Source organism: Ambystoma mexicanum, chromosome 7p (genome assembly GCF_040938575.1).
Source record: "Ambystoma mexicanum isolate Mex_15411 chromosome 7p, UKY_AmexF1_1, whole genome shotgun sequence".
Classification (NCBI taxonomy): Eukaryota; Metazoa; Chordata; class Amphibia; order Caudata; family Ambystomatidae; genus Ambystoma; species Ambystoma mexicanum.
The window spans coordinates 199,812,177-199,837,055 of record NC_090939.1 but is presented as its reverse complement, the minus strand read 5'-3'; the positions used below and the strand labels follow the sequence as shown (position 1 = coordinate 199,837,055).

The following is a 24,879-nucleotide window of genomic DNA, read 5'->3' as shown; positions in this document are numbered from 1 at the left end:
ACGCATAAGCACACGGAAGACCACGCTTCTGCCCAAAAGGCCGAATTACTGCCCCCCAGAACCCCGAGCAGCCTCCCACGAGCCATCTGCTGCTGCCTGCCTACCTGCCTGCCTGCTGCCACCGGGGCCTGCCATTTGGTGCCTGCACATCAGCCATCTGCAGGGGTCCATTTGCTGTGTCCACCCCTGCTGGAGCAGAGTACTCCCGACTGGGATACCATCGCTCCACAGCCCAGCCCCAGGACCCAGTTGCCCACCCACTCCTGCCTCTGGGGTTGCCATGTCGGGCACTGCTACATCTGGCACCACTGGCAACCCCCGGCCAGAGAGGCAGAGGGGCACCAGCTTCACTGGTGGAGCAAGTCCTGGGGCAGTATGATGCCCTCTTCGGAAGTAAGTGCGCCAACAAGGAAGGACGGACTCGGATCTGGACAGACATTGTGACTGCCATCAACGCGGAGGGGGTGGCAATCCGCGACTACCAACATGTCAAGAAGCGCTGGGATGACTGCAGGTCCAGGACCCTCTTGAAGGCCCGGCGCCTCGTGGAGGGTGGCCGGGGCCGCATGAGTACCATCCAGGTGAGGGTCCTGGAAAGCGTAGGCCCAGCGCTCCACGGCCAGATCCTTGAGAGGCAGACCCGTCTGGAGTTGAGCGGTAAGTGGCCAAGCATTGCTGTGTGAGACAGGGCATGTCGCAGTGTGCTGGTTGTCTGATACCTGCCTGTATGTGTGACATAGCCCATGTATGCATGTGTGTGTGTGCAGGGACGTCATGCATGTGAGACCAGTAATGTGTGAACCACACGGTTGGTGCATGTGTTCAAATGCAACATGGGTTGCCCTATGCGGAATGGCCACATGAAAGCATGCCAGTCACTGTTCCTGGACATGGGTGAGGGATGGGTGCTGATGCCATGTACATATATGCTGTCCATGTCTGTGTGTCTGACCAGCGTGTCTGTGACTTGTGAATGCCTGGGATGCATGACACATGGCTGTGGCAATGTTCCGGTTCACTGATACAGCCTAGTCATCCTTGTATCCACTGTGTCTGTGGTGTACGAGGCCAGATGGATGAAACTAGGGTGAAGTGTGTGCATGTGATAGGCATAGCACATGATGCATGTGAGTTCCAAAACAACAGTGTATGTTTAAAGAATAACTTGGACATGTATGCTAATGTCCATAGCATGCGCCATGCCTGTTACCGCATGTTTTTACCTGCACTGAGCCATGTGTTGTGGAGGGACATGATGGAAGTGATCTTTGACAGTGCCACTCATCTGCTATTGCTTCCTGTCTAGGGGACCATTGTACAGTACCCTGATGCTTGAGTTCTATGTCTCCCTCTACAAAGCGCCACGTGAAGAAGAGGGCGGAGACGTCTCTGTGGAGCAAAGCGGCAGGGATGCCCCCACGGCTGCAGCGGAAGGGGTGGGTGAGCCCCCACAGGGACTTGCAACGGCGGAAGACGGGGTGGAGCCATCCAGGTTGGTAGTTTCCACAGAGGAGGAGGAGGCCGCTACTGAGGCGCACATGGGGCCTGGTGGGGGCATCCCTGCTGGTGCAAGTGTTGCAGTCCAGAGGCAGGGGCAGGAGGCAGCACAGGTCGCCGTGGAGGGGCCTGTGCATGTCACTCACTGTCCCTGACACTGTGACTGCACCACCATGCACCAGCAGGGATGCCCCATCCGAGGCCCGTCCGCAGGTAGGGAGGATGTCCATGTCATCTGACTCCCCTCCACCTGCGTCCGAGGGGACCCCTGCCCGTATGGAGAAGGTCCTGGTTGGTGTTGCGTTGCGCACAGGTGCAATTCGTGATGAGGTGCGTGCTTCCCGGGAGGAGCATGCACGTCATCACGGAGAGCACCGTGCCGACGTGGCCCAGTTGGGAACGGCCATGGTCGGGGGTTTCCTACATGTGTCGGTCAATCTGGCGACCCTCTCCTCCTCTGTGGAGACTATGCACCAGTCGTTCTCCATGCCGTCTTCCGGCCCAGATGCCACCGGGGCCCCCTGTGGACCTGCCCCAACCAATGCAGCCGGCTCGGTGGGGATCCTATCCCTGCCACAGTCGGGAGTCGGAGGTCCAGCAGGGGTGGACACACCAGCAACTGGACCCCAGCAGATGGAGGATGTGACGGCATCATCGGGCAGGGCACGTGCACGACGGCGTCGGTGGATACCATCAGCCTGGATGCCGTTGTGCTGGCACAGGCAGTTGCGTCGGAGGCAGCGGCAGGCTCGATGTGGGAGGCATCATGGCTCGGGGCCATCAACATCAGGGGTGCAGGCATCGGCCGGAGGGCAGGAGAACCCTGGAATGGGAGTGGCTTCCGTGTGGGAGCGGTTGGGCCAGCGGATAGGTGTTGAGCGGCAGCGGGCAGAGGAGGAACGGCTCACAATGGTCAGGGCGGAGAACTCCATGTGGAGGGCGCTGAGGCGGGCTGAGTGCCTCGAGGGTCTTCGCAGGGAGTTGGAGCTGGACACTGCTTTATCCCTGCGAGACCTCGGGGCCAGGGAACATGCCCGCCTCCAAGCCATTGAACAGGAGTTCGATGATGCCCTGGCCCATGACAACATCCAGTGAGCCGTTGGACTAGCCCGCTGCCCATGTAAATAGTTATGTAGTTAGTGTTAGGTTTCCTTTGTTTTTGCTTTTTCTTTGGACCTTTTGGACAATGGGCCACATTTTTGTATATAGTTATTTTTTATTAGGTAGTGTTGTTAGATATGTTTCATTTCTTTTGTTGGGATCATGGACCCTGGCTTGTTCACCTGTACATAGTTAACTGTTGGATTTTCATTTCTTTTTACCATTTACCCATGGAGCAATGGCTTTCTATTATAATTTCACATTGGATTTTCTTTTCTGGACTGTGACTTTGGACACCATTCCTTTGGATTCTGATTTTTGGTTTTGCATTTTTTCATGGACATGCTTCTTTTTACTTTTTTAACATTCCCATTTCTGTTAGTTTATTTTTGATTCAATTCTTGTTTTCTTTAATACATATTTTTAGATCAAACTTCAATGTGTAGTATCATCTCATTGGTTTCATGCATATCATGATACGGGTTTGGAGATTCACTGACACCCATTGGGTGTATGTGAGGGACATGTGTTCGTTTCCAAACTTGCAATTGCAGTTCTATCATGTTATTTCCATTTCTGAGTGGGTGGATGCAATACTCGGGTGGGTGTTTTGCATTTGGAGGCTGACCATAGGTACCGGGGATCTAGATTGTGATGACATGTGGGCTGGGGAACATGAGTTGGACATGAGTGGGGGCCTGCTGGCAGGTGCCCCACAGTGCTGGGGGGTGGGGATGAAAGGGAACATGAGTTGGACATGAGTGGGGGCCTGCTGGCAGGTGCCCCACGGTGATGGGGGGTGGGGGTGCAGGGGAACATGAGTTGGACATGAGTGGGGGCCTGCTGGCAGGTGCCCCACGGTGCTGGGGGGTGGGGGTGCAGGGGAACATGAGTTGGACATGAGTGGGGGCCTGCTGGCAGGTGCCCCACGGTGCTGGGGGGTGGGGGTGGTGGTAGACATGGGTGGGGGCCTGGTGGAGGCTGCCCCTGCACTGCTGGGGGGTGGGGGTGGTGGGAGACATGAGTGGGGGCCTGTTGGAGGCTGTCCCTGGTGGCTGGGGGGTGGGGGTGGTGGTGGACATGGGTGGGGGCCTGGTGGTGGCTGCCCCTGCGCTGCTGGGGGGTGGGGGTGCTGGGAGACATGAGTGGGGGCCTGTTGGAGGCTGCCCTTGCACTGCTGGGGGGTGGGGGTGGTGGGAGACATGAGTGGGGGCCTGATGGTATCTGCCCCTGGTGGCTGGGGGGTGGCGGTGGTGGGAGACATGAGTGGGGGCCTGGTGGAGGCTGCCCCTGGTGGCTGGGGGGTGGGGGTGGTGGTAGACATGGGTGGGGGCCTGGTGGAGGCTGCCCCTGCGCTGCTGGGGGGTGGGGGGGTGGGAGACATGAGTGGGGGCCTGTTGGAGGCTGCCCCTGCACTGCTGGGGGGTGGGGGTGGTGGGAGACATGAGCGGAGGCCTGGTGGAGGCTGCCCCTGGTGGCTGGGGGGTGGGGTTGGTGGTAGACATGAGTGGGGGCCTGTTGGAGGCTGCCCCTGCACTGCTGGGGGGTGGGGGTGGTGGGAGACATGAGTGGGGGCCTGATGGTATCTGCCCCTGGTGGCAGGGGGGTGGGGGTGGTGGGAGACATGAGTGGGGGCCTGTTGGAGGCTGCCCCTGCACTGCTGGGGGGTGGGGGTGGTGGGAGACATGAGTGGGGGCCTCATGGTATCTGCCCCTGGTGGCTGGGGGTGGGGGGGTGGGAGACATGAGTGGGGGCCTGGTGGAGGCTGCCCCTGGTGGCTGGGGGGTTGGGCTGGTGGTAGACATGGGTGGGGGCCTGGTGGAGGCTGCCCCTGCACTGCTGGGGGGTGGGGGTGGTGTGAGACATGAGTGGGGGCCTGTTGGAGGCTGCCCCTGCACTGCTGGGGGGGGTGGGGTGGTGGGAGACATGAGTGGGGGCCTGTTGGAGGCTGCCCCTGCACTGCTGGGGGGTGGGAGTGGTGGGAGACATGAGTGGGGGCCTGTTGGAGGCTGCCCCTGGTGGCTGGAGGGTGGGGGTGGTGGGAGACATGAGTGGGGGCCTGGTGGAGGCTGCCCCTGGTGGCTGGGGGGTGGGGGTGGTGGTAGACATGAGTGGAGGCCTGGTGGAGGCTGCCCCTGGTGGCTGGGGGGTGGGGTTGGTGGTAGACATGAGTGGGGGCCTGTTGGAGGCTGCCCCTGCACTGCTGGGGGGTGGGGGTGGTGGTAGACATGAGTGGGGGCCTGATGGTATCTGCCCCTGGTGGCTGGGGGGTGGGGGTGGTGGGAGACATGAGTGGGGGCCTGTTGGCGGCTGCCCCTGCACTGCTGGGGGGTGGGGTGGTGGGAGACATGAGTGGGGGCCTCATGGTATCTGACCCTGGTGGCTGGGGGTGGGGGTGGTGGGAGACATGAGTGGGGGCCTGATGGAGGCTGCCCCTGGTGGCTGGGGGGTTGGGGTGGTGGTAGACATGGGTGGGGGCCTGGTGGAGGCTGCCCCTGCACTGCTGGGGGGTGGGGGTGGTGGGAGACATGAGTGGGGGCCTGTTGGAGGCTGCCCCTGCACTGCTGGGGGGTGGGGGTGGTGGGAGACATGAGTGGGGGCCTGTTGGAGGCTGCCCCTGCACTGCTGGGGGGTGGGAGTGGTGGGAGACATGGGTGGGGGCCTGTTGGAGGCTGCCCCTGGTGGCTGGGGGGTGGGGGTGGTGGGAGACATGAGTGGGGGCCTGGTGGAGGCTGCCCCTGGTGGCTAGTGGGTGGGGGTGGTGGACGACATGAGTGGGGGCCTGGTGGAATCTGCCCCTGGTGGCTGGGGGGTTGGGGTGGTGATAGACATGGGTGGGGGCCTGGTGGAGGCTGCCCCTGGTGGCTGGGGGGTGGGGTTGGTGGTAGACATGAGTGGGGGCCTGTTGGAGGCTGCCCCTGCACTGCTGGGGGGTGGGAGTGGTGGGAGACATGAGTGGGGGCCTGTTGGAGGCTGCCCCTGGTGGCTGGGGGGTGGGGGTGGTGGGAGACATGAGTGGGGGCCTGGTGGAGGCTGCCCCTGGTGGCTGGGGGGTGGGGGTGGTGGTGGACATGGGTGGGGGCCTGGTGGTGGCTGCCCCTGCACTGCTGGGTGGTGGGGGTGGTGGGAGACATGAGTGGAGGCCTGGTGGAGGCTGCCCCTGGTGGCTGGGGGGTGGGGTTGGTGGTAGACATGAGTGGGGGCCTGTTGGAGGCTGCCCCTGCACTGCTGGGGGGTGGGGGTGGTGGGAGACATGAGTGTGGGCCTGATGGTATCTGCCCCTGGTGGCTGGGGGGTGGGGGTGGTGGGAGACATGAGTGGGGGCCTGTTGGAGGCTGCCCCTGCACTGCTGGGGGGTGGGGGTGGTGGGAGACATGAGTGGGGGCCTCATGGTATCTGCCCCTGGTGGCTGGGGGTGGGGTGGTGGGAGACATGAGTGGGGGCCTGGTGGAGGCTGCCCCTGGTGGCTGGGGGGTTTGGGTGGTGGTAGACATGGGTGGGGGCCTGGTGGAGGCTGCCCCTGCACTGCTGGGGGGTGGGGGTGGTGGGAGACATGAGTGGGGGCCTGTTGGAGGCTGCCCCTGCACTGCTGGGGGGTGGGGGTGGTGGGAGACATGAGTGGGGGCCTGTTGGAGGCTGCCCCTGCACTGCTGGGGGGTGGGAGTGGTGGGAGACATGAGTGGGGGCCTGTTGGAGGCTGCCCCTGGTGGCTGGGGGGTGGGGGTGGTGGGAGACATGAGTGGGGGCCTGTTGGAGGCTGCCCGTGCACTGCTGGGGGGTGGGGGTAATAGGGGACATGAGTGGGGGCCTGTTGGAGGCTGCCCCTGCACTGCTGGGGGGTGGGGGTAATAGGGGACATGAGTGGGGGCCTGTTGGAGGCTGCCCCTGCACTGCTGGGGGGTGGGGGCAATAGGGGACATGAGTGGGGGCCTGTTGGAGGCTGCCCCTGCACTGCTGGGGGGTGGGGGTGGTGGGAGACATGCATTGTTGATCAGTAGTGCAAGGTGACATGTGGGTTGGCTGGTGGGCATGCCCATGGTGGATGGGCTGCGTGCGGGACATGAGCAGGGGTGCAGGGTAGTCCCCCGTGGTGTGGGCTGCCTGCAGGGGCCGTGGAGGTTGTAGAGCGAACACCTGGGAGGACCCACACGGCCAATTCACGTGTAGTACTCCCCAGAACCCCTGAAATACACGTACCCTGCTGAAATCGCGTGTGGAACTTCCCGCGCACCCCTGAAATACACGTACCCTGCTCGCACGGGGCCAATCGCGTGTGGAACTTCCTGCGCAGCCCTGAAATACACGTACCCTGCTCGCACGGGGCCAATCGCGTGAGGAACTTCCCTCGCTCCACTGAAATACACGTACCCTGCTGAAATCGCGTGTAGAACTTCCCGCGCACCCCTGGAATACACGTACCCTGCTCGCACGGGGCCAATCGTGTGTGGAACTTCCCGCGCACCCCTGAAATACACATACCCTGTTGAAATCGCGTGTGGAACTTCCCGCGCACCCCTGGAATACACGTACCCTGCTTGCACGGGGCCAATCACGTGTGGAACTTCCCGCGCACCCCTGAAATACACATACCCTGCTGAAATCGCGTGTGGAACTTCCCGCGCACCCCTGAAATACACCTACCCTGCTGGAATCGCGTGTGATACTTCCCACGAACCCCTGTTATACACGTTCCCCGCTTGGCGTTTGCTGTTTGCCAGCCCTGTGAACTGGTCCAGGGTTAGCGCAGCCCTTTGCGATTATTTGGGGATTTTGAAGGCTTTTCCTTGCGCGAGGGCGTTCTTGGGGGCGTAACTGGCGCTGCTGCAGGGTCGCTGCGCCACGCTGCGCCACGGCTGGTTTTGGATGCAAAAATCCATGAATACGCTGTTCGCGGAAATCGATTTTAGCGCACGCGGCTGGCGCAGACATTCGCACAGGCATGCTGTGCGCCAGTCGTGTGCGCCACTTTTGTGCAATTTTCTATGAATTTCCCTGAAAGTCTCTTCTTTCAGAGGGCCTAATGCGACAAACAAACAATAGGTTATTTGCCTCTTAGGACTTCACACATACTCAATTTCTCAGATGATTCATTATTCAGCTCGGATCCGTCTCAGCCGTGCTCAGATCCCCTTTAACACAATGCTCGTAGAATTTTTATATATCCAATTTCTCGGGTGATTCACGGTTCACCTTGGATCCCCAAGCGGGCTCAGATCTGTTTTAACACAATGTTCTATCAGTCTCCTTCGGCCAGGCTCAGAACAATTTAATTCACTCTAACACCAACTTGCTTTACCCAAAAGCTTTCAATTGATCTCCCTCGTTCAGGCTCGGACTAACTTTATCGACTTTGTCATCAACTCTCTTGGCAGTATCAACATTGAAGACTTTTGTTAATGGGATTTTGCTTGACCCTTTGCAGGACCACTTCAATTCACAATCCTTTGACACTCTTTCGCTTTTGCTACCTCTCAGTTGGATACCTTACATAGACCTTCGAATGAGCACGCACTCTGTGCCGGACCACTCTGTCAAAGGTATCGTATATTGGTTTCAAAGTTCAATCACTCATCTGTTGTTCAATTTTACTTGCGTTGGTTATCACATGCATTTCACACACTGTTCGCTTCAGCGTTCATCGTACAATGTTGCCACTTGCTACCTTGGCTTCAACACAGACCGGTCTGGTATCAGTATCCGAAACTCAGTGGCTGTGTTGATTTCAATGCTGCTGCTTTGTTGTAGGAGTCAAGGACAGTACCACGGCAGCAGGCGATTCTCCCCACCTTGATTATCGAAACAGGTGGGCTTGGGTACCTCTGACACACAATGTAGGATTCTTCAGCCTGGGTTCCTGGTCTTGTGCTTTCTATTCTCAAGGTTTCGTGAAAGTAACGGTTCCTTGTCGAAAAGGTCAAGGCAACTTCCCTCCTTGTGATCCCCTTCAGTTTTGCTGTCTTTTTCCTTGTGTTAAACTGCCATCTTGCAACTGCTGTTTCCTCATGTGTTTTGCCTCTCTGAGTGTGCTCTCGAGCTCCGCCTTTTATCCGTGTAGGGAAGTGTAATGGGAGTCAGGTGTGCGTAATGGTCAGTAATTACCTGACCCCGCCTGACCATTGTATTGGGAAATGTCAGGTATACACGGCCTGGGTGTTAGTACATTTTCTCTCATAGCGAGCTTCCGTAAAAAAGTGTTTTTGTTGTGAAAGGGGCGGGGGGTTGAGTTCCTAAGTATCCTGCAGCTGGCCATCCGGTGTCCCACTCCCCTAAGATCCCCCACCCAGGTGACCCTCCCACACTGGTCCACCACCAGGGTCTGGATCCAAAGGCGATGGCCGTGCCCTGGCCACCAGAGAGAGAGATCCCCACGGACTAGTAAGTGAGACACCCTTTGCTTTCTCACAGTACACTTTGGAGAACATCATAATTTCAATGTTGATTGTTTAAATTGTACTTGTTTATGTAAAAATACACCCCAGAAAGGGGAATTTTGATCGTTGTCCAATAAATTGAAGGACAGCGTACTGGATTGGAAATGTCCAGCCTGGCATGGCTGATACCATGATTGTGTACCATATTTGTAATTATAAATGATGTACATATTATCTGACCTACCTTCTTAAGTATGGATCCATTGTTAGAACAAAGATAGAGCCACATAAGTCCATTGCTGGAGTAGCAGGTGATTCTATAAAGAGCCTTATAGGGTATGCTAATTATTGTTTCCCCAAAAACAGATTAGTTAAATTTTGTAATGTGTTTGTAATCTGTACCAACACTATCCGATTAACTGGCTGCTAATGTACTATGTGCAACAGCCCTATTGGGTCTGTTCTCATTTGACTGAAGAATAATATATTTCATACAAACACTGTTAATGATCAGTCCTAGTATCATCTTTGATGGCCACATTGGGTGATAGCTTACACATTGGAGAAAAATGTGCTATTGCGATGATTATTGATTAGGTTTTGATAAACAAATGTTCTTGATGGAATGTTATTTACATTTCAGCACAGTTGATGTATAAGTGTGTAATAGTGCAGTACACTTAATTATGGTAACAAAATCTGCAAGTTATATTCAATCTATGACAACAGTCAATGGCCCTTGCCTACAGATTTATTTAATTGTTTTTTTTTATAACGCGCCTAATACCGTACTTGAGTTCGGTTTCTAAGCGCAGATCCGGGATTCCAACCTCTGTTGCTCTGCGTGGTCTTGCTTCAAAGACCAGCGCATTGCCCCTGTGCTATCAGCACCATCCAGTGAAATTACATGCACACACACATAAAGTTCACAAACACTGCCAAATCTGAGCCTACCCACCAGCCCCCCACACCAATCACCCAACTGATAAAGGCATAGAATGCAACACGTACTTCAAGTGGTAACACTCACATCTTTATCAATCACCTCTTCCAGGGGCAACAGCTCTGCCAGGTTTTACTCTTAAGGGCCAGATATGCTTTGATAGAGTGCAATGCAACTATACCAGCTCACAAAGCATTTTAACTGTGCTCACTGCTTCATCCAGCACTAGGCTTTGGCACAACAGCCCTTGACAAAATGTTTAGGATTTTCATCCAGCACTGCTATCCACTATGTCACACTATGCCACAAAATGGCACACAATCCATCCACAACTCCCTGCCTAGATACCTCACTGTTAGTGAGCAAAAGGAGGCTCGTGCCCTACTATTTTTTAGCCCAAATCAACATTCATTCCTGAGGACAGTAATAGCAATCCTTGATCCCCGAGAGTAGAACACAGAGCTGAATTATAGCACTGTATGGGAGGCACACTCCCTTTGCCCCTTCTTACGGAAAGGGCTAAGACAAATATACAATCCATTGCTGGAGTAGCCATCCAAACAGCTAATGGATATGCGTGAGCTCTTTCAGAGTTTGTTTCTAGTGGTTGCACTCACGAAATATCAGTATGGTTCTTGAAAAGAGAATCCTCTCCAACAAGTCTACCTGGGAGTAGGTAGTGGTTGAAGTGTATGAAAAGAAGTAGTGGAGCTTTGTTCCCTGCAGGTCCGCCTCACTATCCACAAACCCCATTGCTGCGCCTCCTCCCACACACAATCCAAACCCCCAAACAAACACACCTATTATTTAAGGGAATGCTCAGTGCAGTGCACTGAAGTGCAAGCTTCAACTTCTTCCTACACTTTTATTTTAAAACTAAACCGTTCCGGAACGGTTTCTTTTTAAAATAAAAGTATAGGAAAGGTTAAACTGAAAAATAAAAAGTATAGGAGCACCGCTCCCGCCCACTTTGACCTCTGGGAGTAGGTCGATGAGTGGTGTACCAAGCTTTGAGACATCAGTGCTATGACCCTAGAATACCATTCTGCCACCAGAGAGTTTTTTTCTCACAAGACATATTGCCCAGTTTTGACCTGAAGGCAGGAAGAAAGAACCGATAGACCTCTGAATGCTGCAAACCGTTGAAGGATTCAAGACTATTTGAGGGATCCAGAGGTGTATGAAATGAAGGATGAAGAAAAGGAAAGGCTGGAGCAGCAGTGCTAGAGATGCACTCCAAGGACCCTTAAGATCTGAAAACTAGTGCCTGTTGTAGACATAACACCCAAGCTGGTTAGACTTAGTCACGTTACCCCTGACTTAGTCAGGGTTACGAGAGCCTCATACCAGCAATTGCTCCAGAATTAGAACAGATAGATTTAGTCTGTAATCTACATTTCTAATGGTCCTAAGACTTCATATCATCCAGGGAAGGCTCAGTGGACATACTTCTGTAAGCGCTCACATGTTTTGGGGATCCAATGACATTCCAGGGACTCCAGAATCATTAACCCTTCAAGGAGAGAGCAAGCAATCATAAGGAACTGCACAGTGCTGGCCCCCTTGCATCACTATGTGCATACCTATAAATTACATGTCTTAACATTCCCAGTAGAGCCAAGAAATCAGCAAGAGCATGAAAGTAAGGGCAAGAGGAGGTGTCAAAGTCAGTGTCCCGATCCTGCCCTACGACTTCGGCACTATTCTTTGGTACTTGGAATACCAGCCTTCCAGGGACCTTATGCCAGTGCGAATAGCTGTCTGGAACCAGATAGGCTTGGGATTCCCAGAGTACTCCTCCCAAGCCACTCCCCGTGGATTAACGGTTTAGAGATACATGCATTACTGAACAAAGTGAGGATTCTATTCCTCACCTTGTCCAGTTATTCATGAGGAAAGTAATAACAGCCCTTGATCACTGTGAAGAGAACCCAAACCTGAGTTATGACACTGTTTGGAAAACACACTCATTTGCAGGTATTCACCGCTAGAGAGCCCAGACTCAAGACCAGAGCACATCGGAAGACACACTCATTTGCAAATATTCACCGCTAAAGAGCCCAGACTCAAGACCAGAGAACTTCGGAAGACACATTTATTTGCAGGTTTTCCCCGCAGGAAAGCCCATGCTCAAGACCAGAGCACAGCACTGAGCTCCTTGAGCCCACTCTCCATTTCGAATCAGAAGCTGCTCATAGAAATATTGCACTAGATCATTTGCAGCAGCCAAAGCTGTAGATGTACCACAGAGAGCAAATGAAGAGCTGTGCATAGGCGGCAGGAATTCCGCATGATCTCAAAGTGGCAAAAGGGCCATTCAAAAACTTACAGGCTAATAGTGTTACCACCTACCGGTCTGGTGCTATTAGCACCGAATCAAGGGTTGGGCGGTAATGGGTATTCCCCATTGGACCCAATGGGGCATTTTTGGCACAATTAGTGCACGCTAATAGTGCCTGAAAAAGGGTTTTAGACTAGTCATTTGGCGGACCCTTAACCCCAACTCGTGATGAGGCCCATAGCAACCTGAGCAGAATGGTCGATTCAGACAGATTACTAAATTAAGCTAAGAAAACAAATCCAAGGGAATTGTTAGAGGGATACCATCCCCCAGATCACTATAACAGAGCAAAAGTTAAGCATGCCATTAAAACCAGACTCTTCGTGTTTTTCTAGAGTCCCCATCCATTTTTCTCAACTTTCCATCTTCTCCCATTCCTCACCACACTACAGATAGTGCCAAGAAAATACTGGGTGTAAGTGTGCCCTAACAAACAGTTCTTATATCTACCTATGTTGAGAATGATGTCAGTCACCAGGAGCCAAGAGAGAGCAGACCGCCAAGAGGAGGAAGGAGGGACACCAGAAGAGCCCTATGAAAACTGAGGTGGATGAGAGCGTTGAGACGCCTGAGGGCCCTGAGAGGCCTTATCGAGCTAACAAGCCAAAGGGAGTTGAGATGTCTGAAAGAGTTGAGAGCTGTGATGAATCCAGTTATATCATAACTCCCTGCCTGTGGAAATTCTCTTCCCATAAAGCCCGGTAAGGGCAGCCGCTACCTGATCCCGACCTTGGGCTGGCTTCCCGACCTTGGGATCATATGGGGGGCAAGAACCGACCAGTCCGCTGCGCTGCCTCCTAGATACGAAAGTACAAAACCCACCCTGGAACTATCATTCGGGAATGCACCTGGACGGCACAAAAAGTGCAGGCGGCACTGATTCATAAATATGGAATATTTGTTGGGCTCGCCGGTAAACCGTTCAGGTGGAGCCCACGGTACAGCCCCTGGGAGTACCACTTGAACTGGTGGTGAAGGTGGTAAAGGGGTTGGCGCGATTCCAGGTAGCGGAACCTGCCCTGCATGAGTTTGAAGCACATGTCTTGCCAGTTCATCGGTTCGTTCTCGGGCAACAATGAGATCCCTTCTTAAGGAATTTGTTTCTTGTCTGGAGGCATGCACTTCAGCCCAGAGTGCCCCCAGCAATTGGGCCAACTGGTCAGTCTCTGAGGTTTTCATAACGCCCAGGCAGAGATTCAGAGAGGCTTTGCGTTCTGTTACGCTCACCTGGTCTCTGCTGGGCACGGTTGGAGCCCTCCCAGGCGTTGACTCCCTTGGATCGCTTCACTCCCCCAACTGCAGTGGTATCGAGGACTCGGCGTGCTGGTACTGGTCCGGTTTTGATGCAATGATGGGCTCTCCGTCCTGCTTTCCTTCAGCAGGGGTGCTGTGGATGGACCTAGTTGCGTCACTGGTCCTGGGTGTGGAGGTTCAGACCGGCTGCGACCGTTCCGTCTTGAAGGTAGGTTTATTACTATGATTATTGTCCGTATCCTTGTGTTAATTTTCCCCAATGATTATTGTCTGTAACCACATATTGTCCTTTCTCGCCCTAGGTTTGTAGATGGCCCACGAGCGCGTTATGATGAAGAAAGTCTATCCCGGAGGGTCTACTGGTGGTAAGTAAACTGTTCCAGAAACTGCGCCAAGTTCGTGAGTTGCGCTGCTTAATGTGTTATAGTCTATGCGACTTGCTCACCTTGTGTTTTCTACTCCCTTTGCAGGTGTAGCTGGTCGGTGTTAGCTGGTGAGCGGTTTCCGAACTCCTGCAGGCTGCCGGAGATGAAAATCCGCGTAGATGCTGCGCCGGAAGATGGCCACGTGTTGATTGAAGTTCGGGACAGGTAAGGATGCTAGGCGGCACCCGCGGAAGACTCGAGAAGACTGGTAAAAGGAGCGCGGCTGCTGCAGATGGGAAGCAGATGATAGTGCTTCTTCAAGCGATGGCGAGGCTGACTCAGGTAAGAAGCGTGCAGCGGTTGCAGATGGCAGTGCTTCTAGCGATGGTGTGGCTGATTCCAGGTAAGATGCTGGAGTGTTCCGGAGACTGAAGAAGCACGTGCTGAACCAGATAAGAGTCTTCTGAACGGCGGTAAGCGTTACGCTGCTCTAGCAGACTAACACGAAGCGCCAGCATGCGGGTGGGACTGGCTTATATAGCCTGGCCCCAGCCACTCCCCTTAGTCCCCGCCTTGTGGCCCCACCTTGCCACTCCTCCTGTCTTCTGCAAGTGCCTTCCCTGTATTGGTAGGGCCCCGCCCAGCCTAGAGGCACATGCTTTCTGTATTCTGTGTGCAGAGCACACTTTGTAATGAGCTTGGTGCCATAGGCACCAAGACTGGGTCCATTGGGACCCTGCAAGTGGTGAAGTACTTGGCCCTTGACCAGTGGTCATGACAGAGATTTCAATTTAGGACTGCACAACACTAAAGATGCCAATGCCTTAGCCATCAACAACTGCATCACTGAACTAGGCCTTACCCAATGGCTCTGCCAACCCATGGATAACAAAGGTAGACAGCTAGACTGGATCGCAGATGCCAACTGTAATATTGACATCATATCTAACCAGCCCTGCGGTTGGACTGATCACCATGCCATTCTATACACCATACCCAAGAGTAGTATGCCTGTCAAACCACTGGCTCCTCCTAGACGAGCCAGAAATATGAGGAACGTCACAGCTCATAAACTACTCCCACTTCTTCAACCCCTTACTATCATACCCACGGCTAATAAGGGTAATGACGACCCCACCTACTTGGTTGACCGCAACAATGAAACTATTCATTTTTTGTAAAAAAAATGTTGGGGGGTTTTTAAACATGCATTAACAAACAGGCCATGCACCGGCCTCACTGAGGTTCCCAATCTGCCCGCCTCCCACTCCCCCCCTTCCACCTCCCCCTCCACTGCTGTCCGCTTCTGTTCGGGGTCCTTCAGGCAGTAGTCCGTGGTATATGAAGTTCACTGGGTCCTTCTCCGCGTGTTGGGGATCACTGGTCAGTGACCGGGGACGAGGTCTGTGAGGGAGTTGTGTCCGCCGTGGTAATCAAATATGATATATAGGGTCCCCATATATCTGGGGGACAAGCATGAAGCGGTAGGGTCTTTACAAAGCATGTTTCGACATCTTAGCAGTAGGTCACATCGTTCAGCCATCGGTGAAGATTTGGTGAAGGTCCGTGACCCCAATTAATTGCGATTCTTCTTCTCGCCAGTACTAACAACAGGTTGGCCATTTTTCTTCCGTATGCTGGAAAGTGCCTAGTTAGTCCCAGGAGCGCCAGAGTAGGTTCGGGGTCGAGTTGCGTACCTATAATTGCTGATATTTTTTCCAATGTCGCTCTCCAGAACGAGGCGATGTCTGGGCATGCCCATGCCAAATGCATGAAGTCCGCAACTGGGGCGCTACAGCGGCTGCATGCTGCTGAGATTGTTGGTCGCTGTGAGTGGAGTTTCGCTGGTGTGCGGTAGACCTGGTGTAGAAAATTGAAGTGTATTTGCTTGTATCTCGTATTGAGAGGGACCTTTTGAGTTAGCCGCAGTATGTAGTTCCAGTCCTCTTCTGCGATCGTGGTTCCCCAGTGTTTTCTCCCATCTTCTCTTGGGGTTAGTGGGTAACACTGTTGTCTCGCTAAGGAGTGGTCTGTATATTTCTGATACCAATCGAACCTCGCCTTGAGACTGTATCACTCCGTGGAGGAGCCACGAAGTGGGGGGCTGTCGTGGGAAGGTGGTGAGGTTGGTTTGGAGGTTATGACACAGCCGAAAGTAGATTAACATATCGAGAGCATTATCGCAGCCTCTGTCTCGGGCTTGTTGCGGTGATAGGACGATGCCATTGATAAAGAGGTCTTCTTAGAGATTTTATCTGCAGCTTATCGGTCCATTGTAGGTAAATTCGCTCTGTGGTTAGGGGTATTCCTGGTATGAAGCGCACTTGAAGGAGGGGAGAGAATCTGGTTTGTATCCCACTTTTTTAGAGCGATTATTTTCCAGACAGCATAGGTGTTATGGACAATGTTAATTGAATTGTGAGTTACTTGTAGTTGGCCAAAGATGACAGCTCTGAGGAGATAGGGGGACGCCAGAGCCCTTTCGATTTGGACATGGGGTCTGATGAACTGCGTGGTGTACCAGTGGCCTATGAATTGGGATTGTGCAGCCCAGTAGTAGCGTTTGAGGTCTGGGAGCGCAAGGCCACCTTTCGTCACAGGTTGAATTAGCGTAGTGTAGGCCACTCTTGCTGTCTTGCCTGCCCACAGTAGCTTGAGGATCAGACTTTTGATGAGCTGAAGGAAATGTTGCGGCAACACCAGTGCAATATTCGTGAATAGATATAGAAATCTGGGAAGAATTACCATTTTGACTAGGGAGACTTTCCCGCACAGGTTGAGCGGGAGGAGCTTCCACCTGTTCACTTTGTTTTGGGTCTCCTCCACTGTCTTTTCGTAGTTGTCTTGCATCATCTTGTGGTTAGCTCTGGAGAGCAGGATGCCCAGGTATCTGACCTTTGACTGTTGCCACCGGAACCCAAAGTCATCTGTGAATTGACGGGTGTTGATAGTTAAGGGGAAAATTATGGATTTCGGTCTGGATAATTTGACAAACTTAATCACTGCCCGCATCACTGGATTCAAGTTCTCTGCGGGGTTGTGAAGAAAGAGGGCCACATCGTCGGCGTATAGCGATATGATTCGTTTATGTAGGCCAAGAGAGAGCCCTTTATCCAAGTGGCGAACTCAGAGATCTGAAGCTGGGGGTTCCATAACCAGTGCAAACAGAATTGCTGACAAAGGGCATCCTTGCCTAGTTTCTCTCTGCAGGTGTATGTCAGACGAGCAAGTATTTCGGATGTCGGGTGTTCATATAGAAGGGTGATTAATTGGCTGAAGTATTTGTCTAGGCCCATGCATTGCAAGATAGCAAAGAGGAAGGGCCACTCTATCGAGTCGAAAGCCTTTTCGGCGTCGAGCAGGACCGCAGCTGCCTGACTCTCCAGGTCTAGGGCTTCCATTGCTCCAAACATTCTCCTAACGCCGAATGATGTATTCCAGCCTGGTACGAAGCCCGCTTGGTCCGCCAGCACCATCGCCGGCATCAGAGGGAGCAGTCCTGCTGTGAGGATCTTCGCCAATATCTTGTTTTCCAGATTTATTAAGGATATGGGCCTTCATGAGGCGGAATCTTCTTTTGGTTTGCCGGGTTTGTGGAGATGGATTACATTGGCCCTGCGGAGGGTTGGTGGCAGTGACCCTGTGGTTAGTGCTTCCTCGTATACCTGCAGTAGGAGAGGGGCCAGCAATTGTGCAAAGGTTTTATAGAATTTGCCGATTCGGCTGTCAGGGCCGGGAGCCTTGGTGTTGGGTAGTCCCTTTATGGCTTCGTGAATTTCTTCTATGGTGATAGGTGCATTGAGTGGTTCGCGCAATTCAGCAGTGACCCAGTAGAGCTCGATACTGTTCAAGTATCCGGCTAGTTCCAATGGGTCGGCAGTGTAGTAAGTATTGTACAGCTTTTGGTAGAACTTGCGAAAGGTTTCGACAATTTCTCCTTCTGCGTGCATCATGTCGCCGTTTTGGTCGCAGATGTTTTCGACTAGGGTTGGTTTCCTTTCAGCTGCCACGAGACGAGCAAGGAGGGCCCCGGGTCTCTGGCCTTCGCCATATTGGTGTATTTTCGGGTTCCTGGATAGAAATTTCACCTCTCTCTCGGCTCCTGATCTGAAGTTTTCTTATTCTGTCTTGAGTGCAGCCAGGGATTGTGGATTGGGTGATTTTGAGTATTCTTGCTCCAGTACTTTCAGTCGGGTTTCACTCGCTGATAACTCTTTCCTGATCAGTTTTAATATCCCATTCTCTTTCGCCAAGCATATTCCCCTGACCCAGCATTACGGAGCCTCCCAAACTGTGCCAGCTGATGCTACAGAGCCCTGGTTTATTTTGATAAAGGACATTATTTCGGTTCGCAGTTCATCTGCAAAGACCTGATCCCGAAGGGTTCCTGGTTTAAACGTCCAGTGGGGTTTGTGCTGTTTGTCTCCTGGTATAGTGCATTCAAGGATTACTGCCGAGTGGTCTGAATTACCACGACTTGTAATCCCGTGGTAACTGCAGGGGACCAAGTGGAGGTAAAGGTAATTGAGTTTGGAGGTAGTTTGGCTGATTTAATGGCAGAATACTGCCAAACTCGTAATGAAGCCCCATGTCCTCGGCCGGTGGGGTCCAATGATTCCACAATATCTGTGCCAATGCACTGGAAAGGTTCCTTAATCAGCGGCATGGATGGTAGCAGGGCTTTTGCAATATTTGCACAATTTCGTATCTGGCAGTCAGGGCATTGTTGACAGTATCGGGCTACTTCCTTGTATACCCATGGCCAATAAATCCTTTATAGGATTTTCCTGAAGGTGTTATCTCTTCCCCAACCTATGAATGGGCTGCATCCAAAAATTATTTTTGATACTTTGAGGCATGGGTGTTGCTAGGTCTGGAAAAGATCCAGGGCTATGCTAATATCGGGACTGTAGGGAGCCCTACCCTTGTCTAGACACATCCTATGATATAATTTGTCTGATTGTTCGAGGAAAACACCCTCTTGTGGGTTTGTCTGATTAGCCATCTGGGTCATATCTCTGTTTTCCCATAGTGTGGGGTCTAACTTCTGGGGAGCCCTGAAGCTGTCTCCTTGTTCATCCATTGTCCAGTCCACAGCAAAGGGCAACATCAGACGGTTGTTCCAGCACTGTTTACTTCATTATTCTTCCTTTCGACTAAGTGTTTCATTAGGGTTCGGTTGGTGGAATATCCAAGCATGGGAGAAAGGCACTTGTGTAAGCCATAGTTCCACTATTTGCCATACCACTTCCTGGAACACTGGGGCATCTGACCCTAACATCAAGGGCTCAGGTAGGGTTGGGATCACTGAAGCTTTTAATCATAGGTTCTGTCCCACCTGCATGTAATTTGATTCTGGGAGTAGGGCTTGACATCACCATGGCTACATTTAATGTACAAGTTAGTGTCTCCCAGGACACCCGCCAACATGAATTTCTCATTTACAATGGTCTGAAGGCTCCCAGAGTCAATCATGGCCTGCGTGGCTCTCCCATCCACCTCAGCCTCATTCACATAAGAGTACTATTGTGTTGTTTCTTCCTTGACCCATCAATTGTATTAATCTTCGGACATCACTTCACGTGTCCCTATTTCCATGTGCTCTGTTTTTGCCTTTATTGGGCACATTTTGGTTATATGTCCCCACTCACTGTACTCCTAACTTTCTCCTCCTCGCTCATCCCTGACTGTCCATCCACAATTCAGTCCTGGTGTGCTGCTAAAGATCTCTGCCTGAACGCCAGAAAGACAGAGATTGTCCTCATTGGGACCCCTGCTCCCACTTTCCCACTTTCACACTGGCCGGCCTCCCTTGGCCCTGCACCCTAACCTACCAATGGGCAAAAAATTGTGGAGTCATCTTCTACTCCACTCTTTCCTTCTCTCCGCACATCTCAAACTTCTCCAATAAGCCTGACTACCAACTGCACCTACTCAAAGGTATTCTACCTTTTCTCACTTTCCCCCAGATGCTCACTATCTTGAGAGCCCTGGTTCTCTCTAGGTTGGACTATTGCAACAGCCTCTTTCTCCACCTTTCTACTTCTACTCTCCTTGCTCTACAACTCATCCAGAACAGAATAGCAAGACTTATCCATGGCCTCAAGCCCAGGGACATCTCTCTGGCGCTGAAATCTCTCCACTGGCTCCCTGCGGCTGCAAGGATGAAGTTCAAGACCCTCTGCATAGTCCACAAGGCTTTCTGGGGCTTGGGCCCGCACTATCTACAATGCTCTCTTCCTAAATACTCTCCCTCTAGAGTCATCCGCTCGTCCTTCTACAACTCTCTGCGGGTGAGCCGCTTTCACAAACAGAGATTTGGGGGTAGATATGTATCCTCTGCAGGTGCCTCCCTCTTGAACAGCCCCCCTGCCTCTTTCCATCTTGAGCGGAGCACCTTAAGTTCCGGAAACTCCTCAAGACCTTCCTCTTCTCTTGCTCCTTCTCTTTCCCTTTACCCTGCTAACCTCTGTTCATTTTTCCTCCACTCTCCTTCCTCCTTCTCCTCCCTAACTTTGCTCTGTTTTACTGACTGGTTGCCTGGTTCACCTCCAGAGCCTTATTGGTCCCAGCCCCCCCCGCAATTCCCCCCGCCGCCAGTCTTTGCACTTGCCTCCAGGCCACTGTTTGTCTGACCTGTCCCCCCCCTTTTTTCTGTCCCCCATCCCTAGCTGGTCGAACACTTCATGCACTTGCACTAGTAGCAATGCTCTCAGGCCTAGTAACCTAGTTTTTCTGTTTAGATCATTGAGAACATTCTTTCATTTTCTCTTAGCTTCCCTTCTTCTTTACTCTGGTGAAGGGTCTCAGAGTTCCTGCACTAAGTCCAGTCTTGTAGGTTGCTCTCTGGGGTCAGGACTGAATATGCCAGGTGTATCCTCCATCCTCTCCCTCTGGGTTGCTCAGCAGTTTCTGCATAACAAAGAGAATGAAACACATCCCTCTCTTGTGCCCAGCCGTCTCCTCCTTTTATCGACTCCCTTCCACTCTTATTGGTGTTTTCTCCTCTTTTAGGGGAGTGGTGTGTCCCGGCCTGCCCCTTCCCACAGCCCAGGAGTACAGGGAGTTCTTCCTCGGTCCTTCCATCCCCAGCTGCCTGGGTTCCCCTCAAAGCGTCCTTGTGTTCAATAGCTCCACCTCCAAGTCTGAGACCCTCTGGCATCTTTCCTCTACTTTCATTTGGCACCCCAATCTCGTCACAGGTCTAGAGCTATGTTAACCTGTTTTGCTAGATATGACTCCAAAATAACATGCCCCAATTGATTATGGGCATTGAATATGTTTTTATATGACATCCCCTGTGTTCTATCTAATTTACTAAGTACTTCCCCACTACCAAGCCAAATAATTACATATGGCACAATAAAAGAAACATTATCTTTCGCTCATTGGGTAAACCACTTTGTTGTCTCTTTGACTACGATGTGGCTACAATGCCTTACTTATTGATGGCTAAATCATTGCTGTGTAGGCTTTATCACTTTTGGTTAGTTATGTAATGTATGCGATATAATAAACGTGTATTAACTCTAACATTCCCTCTGTCCTCATCCTCCTCAATCTCTCTTCTGCCTTCGACACGGTCAACCATACCATCCTGCTCAACCATCTCCGTGAAAACTTGGGTATCACTGATCAGGCTCTGGCCTGGCTGACCTCTTTCCTCTCAGATCGACCCTCCCAGGTCCAACTTGGGTACTTCCTTTCATCTATCTTCCTCTCTACCTGTGGTGTTCCCCAGGGGTCTAATCTCTCGCCCTGGCTTTTCAACCAATACCTGGCAACTCTCGCCCACTGCATTGCCATTTTCTGCTCAAATTTCCAGTGCTACGCTGATGACACTCAACTCATTTTCAGGCTGCCCTCTGCCACCTCCTCTCCCTCTCTCATCTCCGATTGCCTAACTGCCATTCAAGATTGGTGTGCCGCCAATGATCTTTGTCTGAATGTCAGCAAGACGGAGATCCTCCTCATCGGCACACCTTCACCATCCTTTCCCCTCACTCTTTGGCCGGCCTCCCTTGGCCCTCCTCCTACCTCCACCTGCGAGGCTAAGAACCTCGGGGTCATCTTTGACTCCACCCTTTCCTTCTCCGCCCACATCTCTGAGGTCTCTAAAAAGTCAAATTTCCGACTGCACCTCCTCAGAGGTACTCTGCCTTTCCTCTCCTTCCCCCAGAAGCTCATGGTATCTCAAGCTCTGGTTCTCTCTAGCTTGGACTATTGTAACAGCCTCTTTCTAAATCTACCTGCCTCTACTCTCCGCCCTCTGCAACTAATCCAGAACAGGACTGCGAGACTTGTCCTTGGCCTCAAGCCCTGGGATCGTATCTCTCCAGCTCTGAAATCTCTTCACTGGCTCCCAGTGGATGCAAGGATTAAATTCAAAACCCTCTGCATTGTCCACAAGGCTTTCTGGGGCCTGAGTCCAAAAATACCTTCAGCTATCCCTCCTCAAATACCTCCCCACTTGAGCTCTTCGCTCCTCTACCTCCAACTCACTCAGGGTCAGTCGTTTTTCTAAGAAACGAGCTGGGGGTAGATCTCTGTCTTCTGCTGGGGCCTCCCTATGGAACAGCCTCCCTGCCACTCAAAAACTTGAAGAGAACCATCTCCGGTTCCGGAAGCACCTCAAGACCTTCCTCTTTTCTTCTGCCTTCGCTCCCCCTCTCCCCTGCTGATCTGTTCTCTCTTGGCACCGTGCACCTGGCCACCCTCTGTCTTTTGGGCCCAGGTACTTGCTCATCCTGTCACCCTCCCGCACTGCCTCCGGGCCACCCCTTGCACTGGGGTCTGTATCTGTACCCATACAACCCCCCCTTTTTCTTCCTGCACTTATCGGACCTACCCTGTCTGCTGCCTTAAACCTAGCACTTGCAAATTGCTGGCTGCATTACCACTGTTTGTTGCCTTTATTATTTATTTATTATTATTTATCTGTTTCTCCTCTGCTTCGCACTTTCCACCTCTCCCCCTTCCATGCACTTTTCCCCTCCCCCCTCTCCCATGCACTTGCGCGTTCTCAATGTCACTGGGCCTAGTAAGGTCGCTGTTTTGTTCTCCCCTGTTCCCCTCCCTTGCCTTGTTGCGCTCTGAAACACTTATGTACGAGCGCGATAGAAATAAAATATCAATCAATCAATTGGAAAAGAAGATATACATACAACTACATAAAAAGAAAAGGGAAGCGAAATTAGCAAATGACTGGCTTATTCGTTATTAGCAAAATATTAAAGGACATGTTTTCTGATGAAATGTGTTCCCGGGATGGACTTGTGCTTGTGTACGATTGATAATGAATATCGAATTAGCAAAACAGCAGAATAAACAAAACCTCTCAAATAAATGAATACAATCAGAAGACACATTTCTAAATGTCATCTAAAACAGACAATGCTTATAGCATATATAAATTAAAGGAAATAGTAATTTTGCTTTTAACTAGTTTGCTATAGCGTTACTTAGTGTACAATGGTTGTTGTACCTCTTCAGCCAAAAGTGCACCATCCTCAAGATCTTGACTTGCATCCTCTGCCAGTATAAAGATACGACTTTCTGTCTGTATGGCTTTATTCAAGTTCTCCCCTGTAAAAGAATTAAATGGGAGCGAGACAGTCTTTTACTAAAAGTGGAATAACACTAGGAACACAACATCCATGTAGTTTCGAAGGCAGTTTTACTTACCAACTAATTTGGGAGATGCTCACCTACTTCAGTCCAGGCGCTTGTAGTTTTGCTTTTTCCATTATGAATACAGGACTACAAGTCCACAACAAAATACAAACACTTCCTTCTTTTAACAAGACATCAAGGGTGACTAAGATCCAGGAGCATGTCCATAGTGAGTATTGTTGGCCAGGGATGGACCAGCAAATTCTGAAATACTGCCTGGTGCACCCAGCGTGCCAAAAGACCTCTAGAAATAATGTGGGTACGGCTCTCCTACTACACTTACCTATCATCAATGTTCCCTTCTCTAAGATTGGAATGGATGTGGTAAGCAGTGGCATTGGCTTGGAGCTCAAAGGAGCTGATGTCATCATAGTGGCAGTGTCGAGTTGGAGATGCTAGAAGACTCTGCTGGTCTTGGATGCGGAAGAACAGAAAACAACATACCTACTCAGAGGTGGGGGCTGGGTCTTGCAGAAACAGGAGAATCACGGAAGTGACCCCGGCTCTCCATTAATCTGTGAACAGACTCTGTATCTCTTAGTTTTGCTTGACACCATTGACACCATTGTACCATCAGCTCTGCATCCAAGACCAGCTGAGTCTTCTAGCATCCCCAACTGGACACATCCAGCATGACACCAGCTCCTTTTAGCTCCAAGAAGACTCCACTGCCTACCACATCCATTCTCATACTAGTTAAGGGAACATTGATGATAGCTAAGTGTTTTAGGAGAGCCTTACCCACATTATTTTTAGAGGTCTTTTGGCACACTGGGTACTCCAGGCCGTATTTCTGAATCTGCTGGTCAATCCCTGGCCAGAAATACTAAGGACATACTCCTGGGTCTTAGCCCCCCCCTTGGTGTCTTGTCAAAAGAAGGAAGTGGACCAGATCGATATCAACATCGACATTCTAGAAAGGTGGTGGTACCAGTAACTGATATGTACTATGTTCATTTTATTTCATATTGTTAATTAAGAAGTATAAAAGAAAATAGCCCTTCACTCTACAATGCAGTGCCCCATCGCTCATCCAGTCTACTTTGTGGATATAGTGGCACAGTGTAATGGAGCTAAAGCAAATTCATGTTCTGCAGGGGGTTCCTCTGTTCCGCCATCAGGGTCTGGCACCTGCTTCTCCAAAGAGTCTGACTGATCCTGCTTGTTTCCAGTGGTGGGACTCTAACCACTACTTCAATGGGTAATGCGGCGACTAAGAAGACACAAACCTGGCTTGACCCCTTTCTATCTCATCTAGCACTTTGATTTCTTTCATTTATGTGGGAAGATATATTTCACAAATCAACTGAGGTGTGCAGTCCCCTCTTGAACTAT

The 24,879-nt window shown here is 51.7% G+C and overlaps 1 protein-coding gene across 1 annotated transcript in view; it reads right to left on the bottom strand.

Moving 5' to 3' along the window:
- LCA5L (lebercilin LCA5 like) overlaps window positions 1–24,879 on the bottom strand; it is an 800,408-nt gene that overhangs the window by 166,423 nt on the left and 609,106 nt on the right. The window contains exon 6 of the mRNA XM_069636060.1: window positions 23,357–23,457. Coding sequence (XP_069492161.1) covers window positions 23,357–23,457 — 101 coding nt within the window. The remainder of the gene's footprint in view (window positions 1–23,356; window positions 23,458–24,879) is intronic.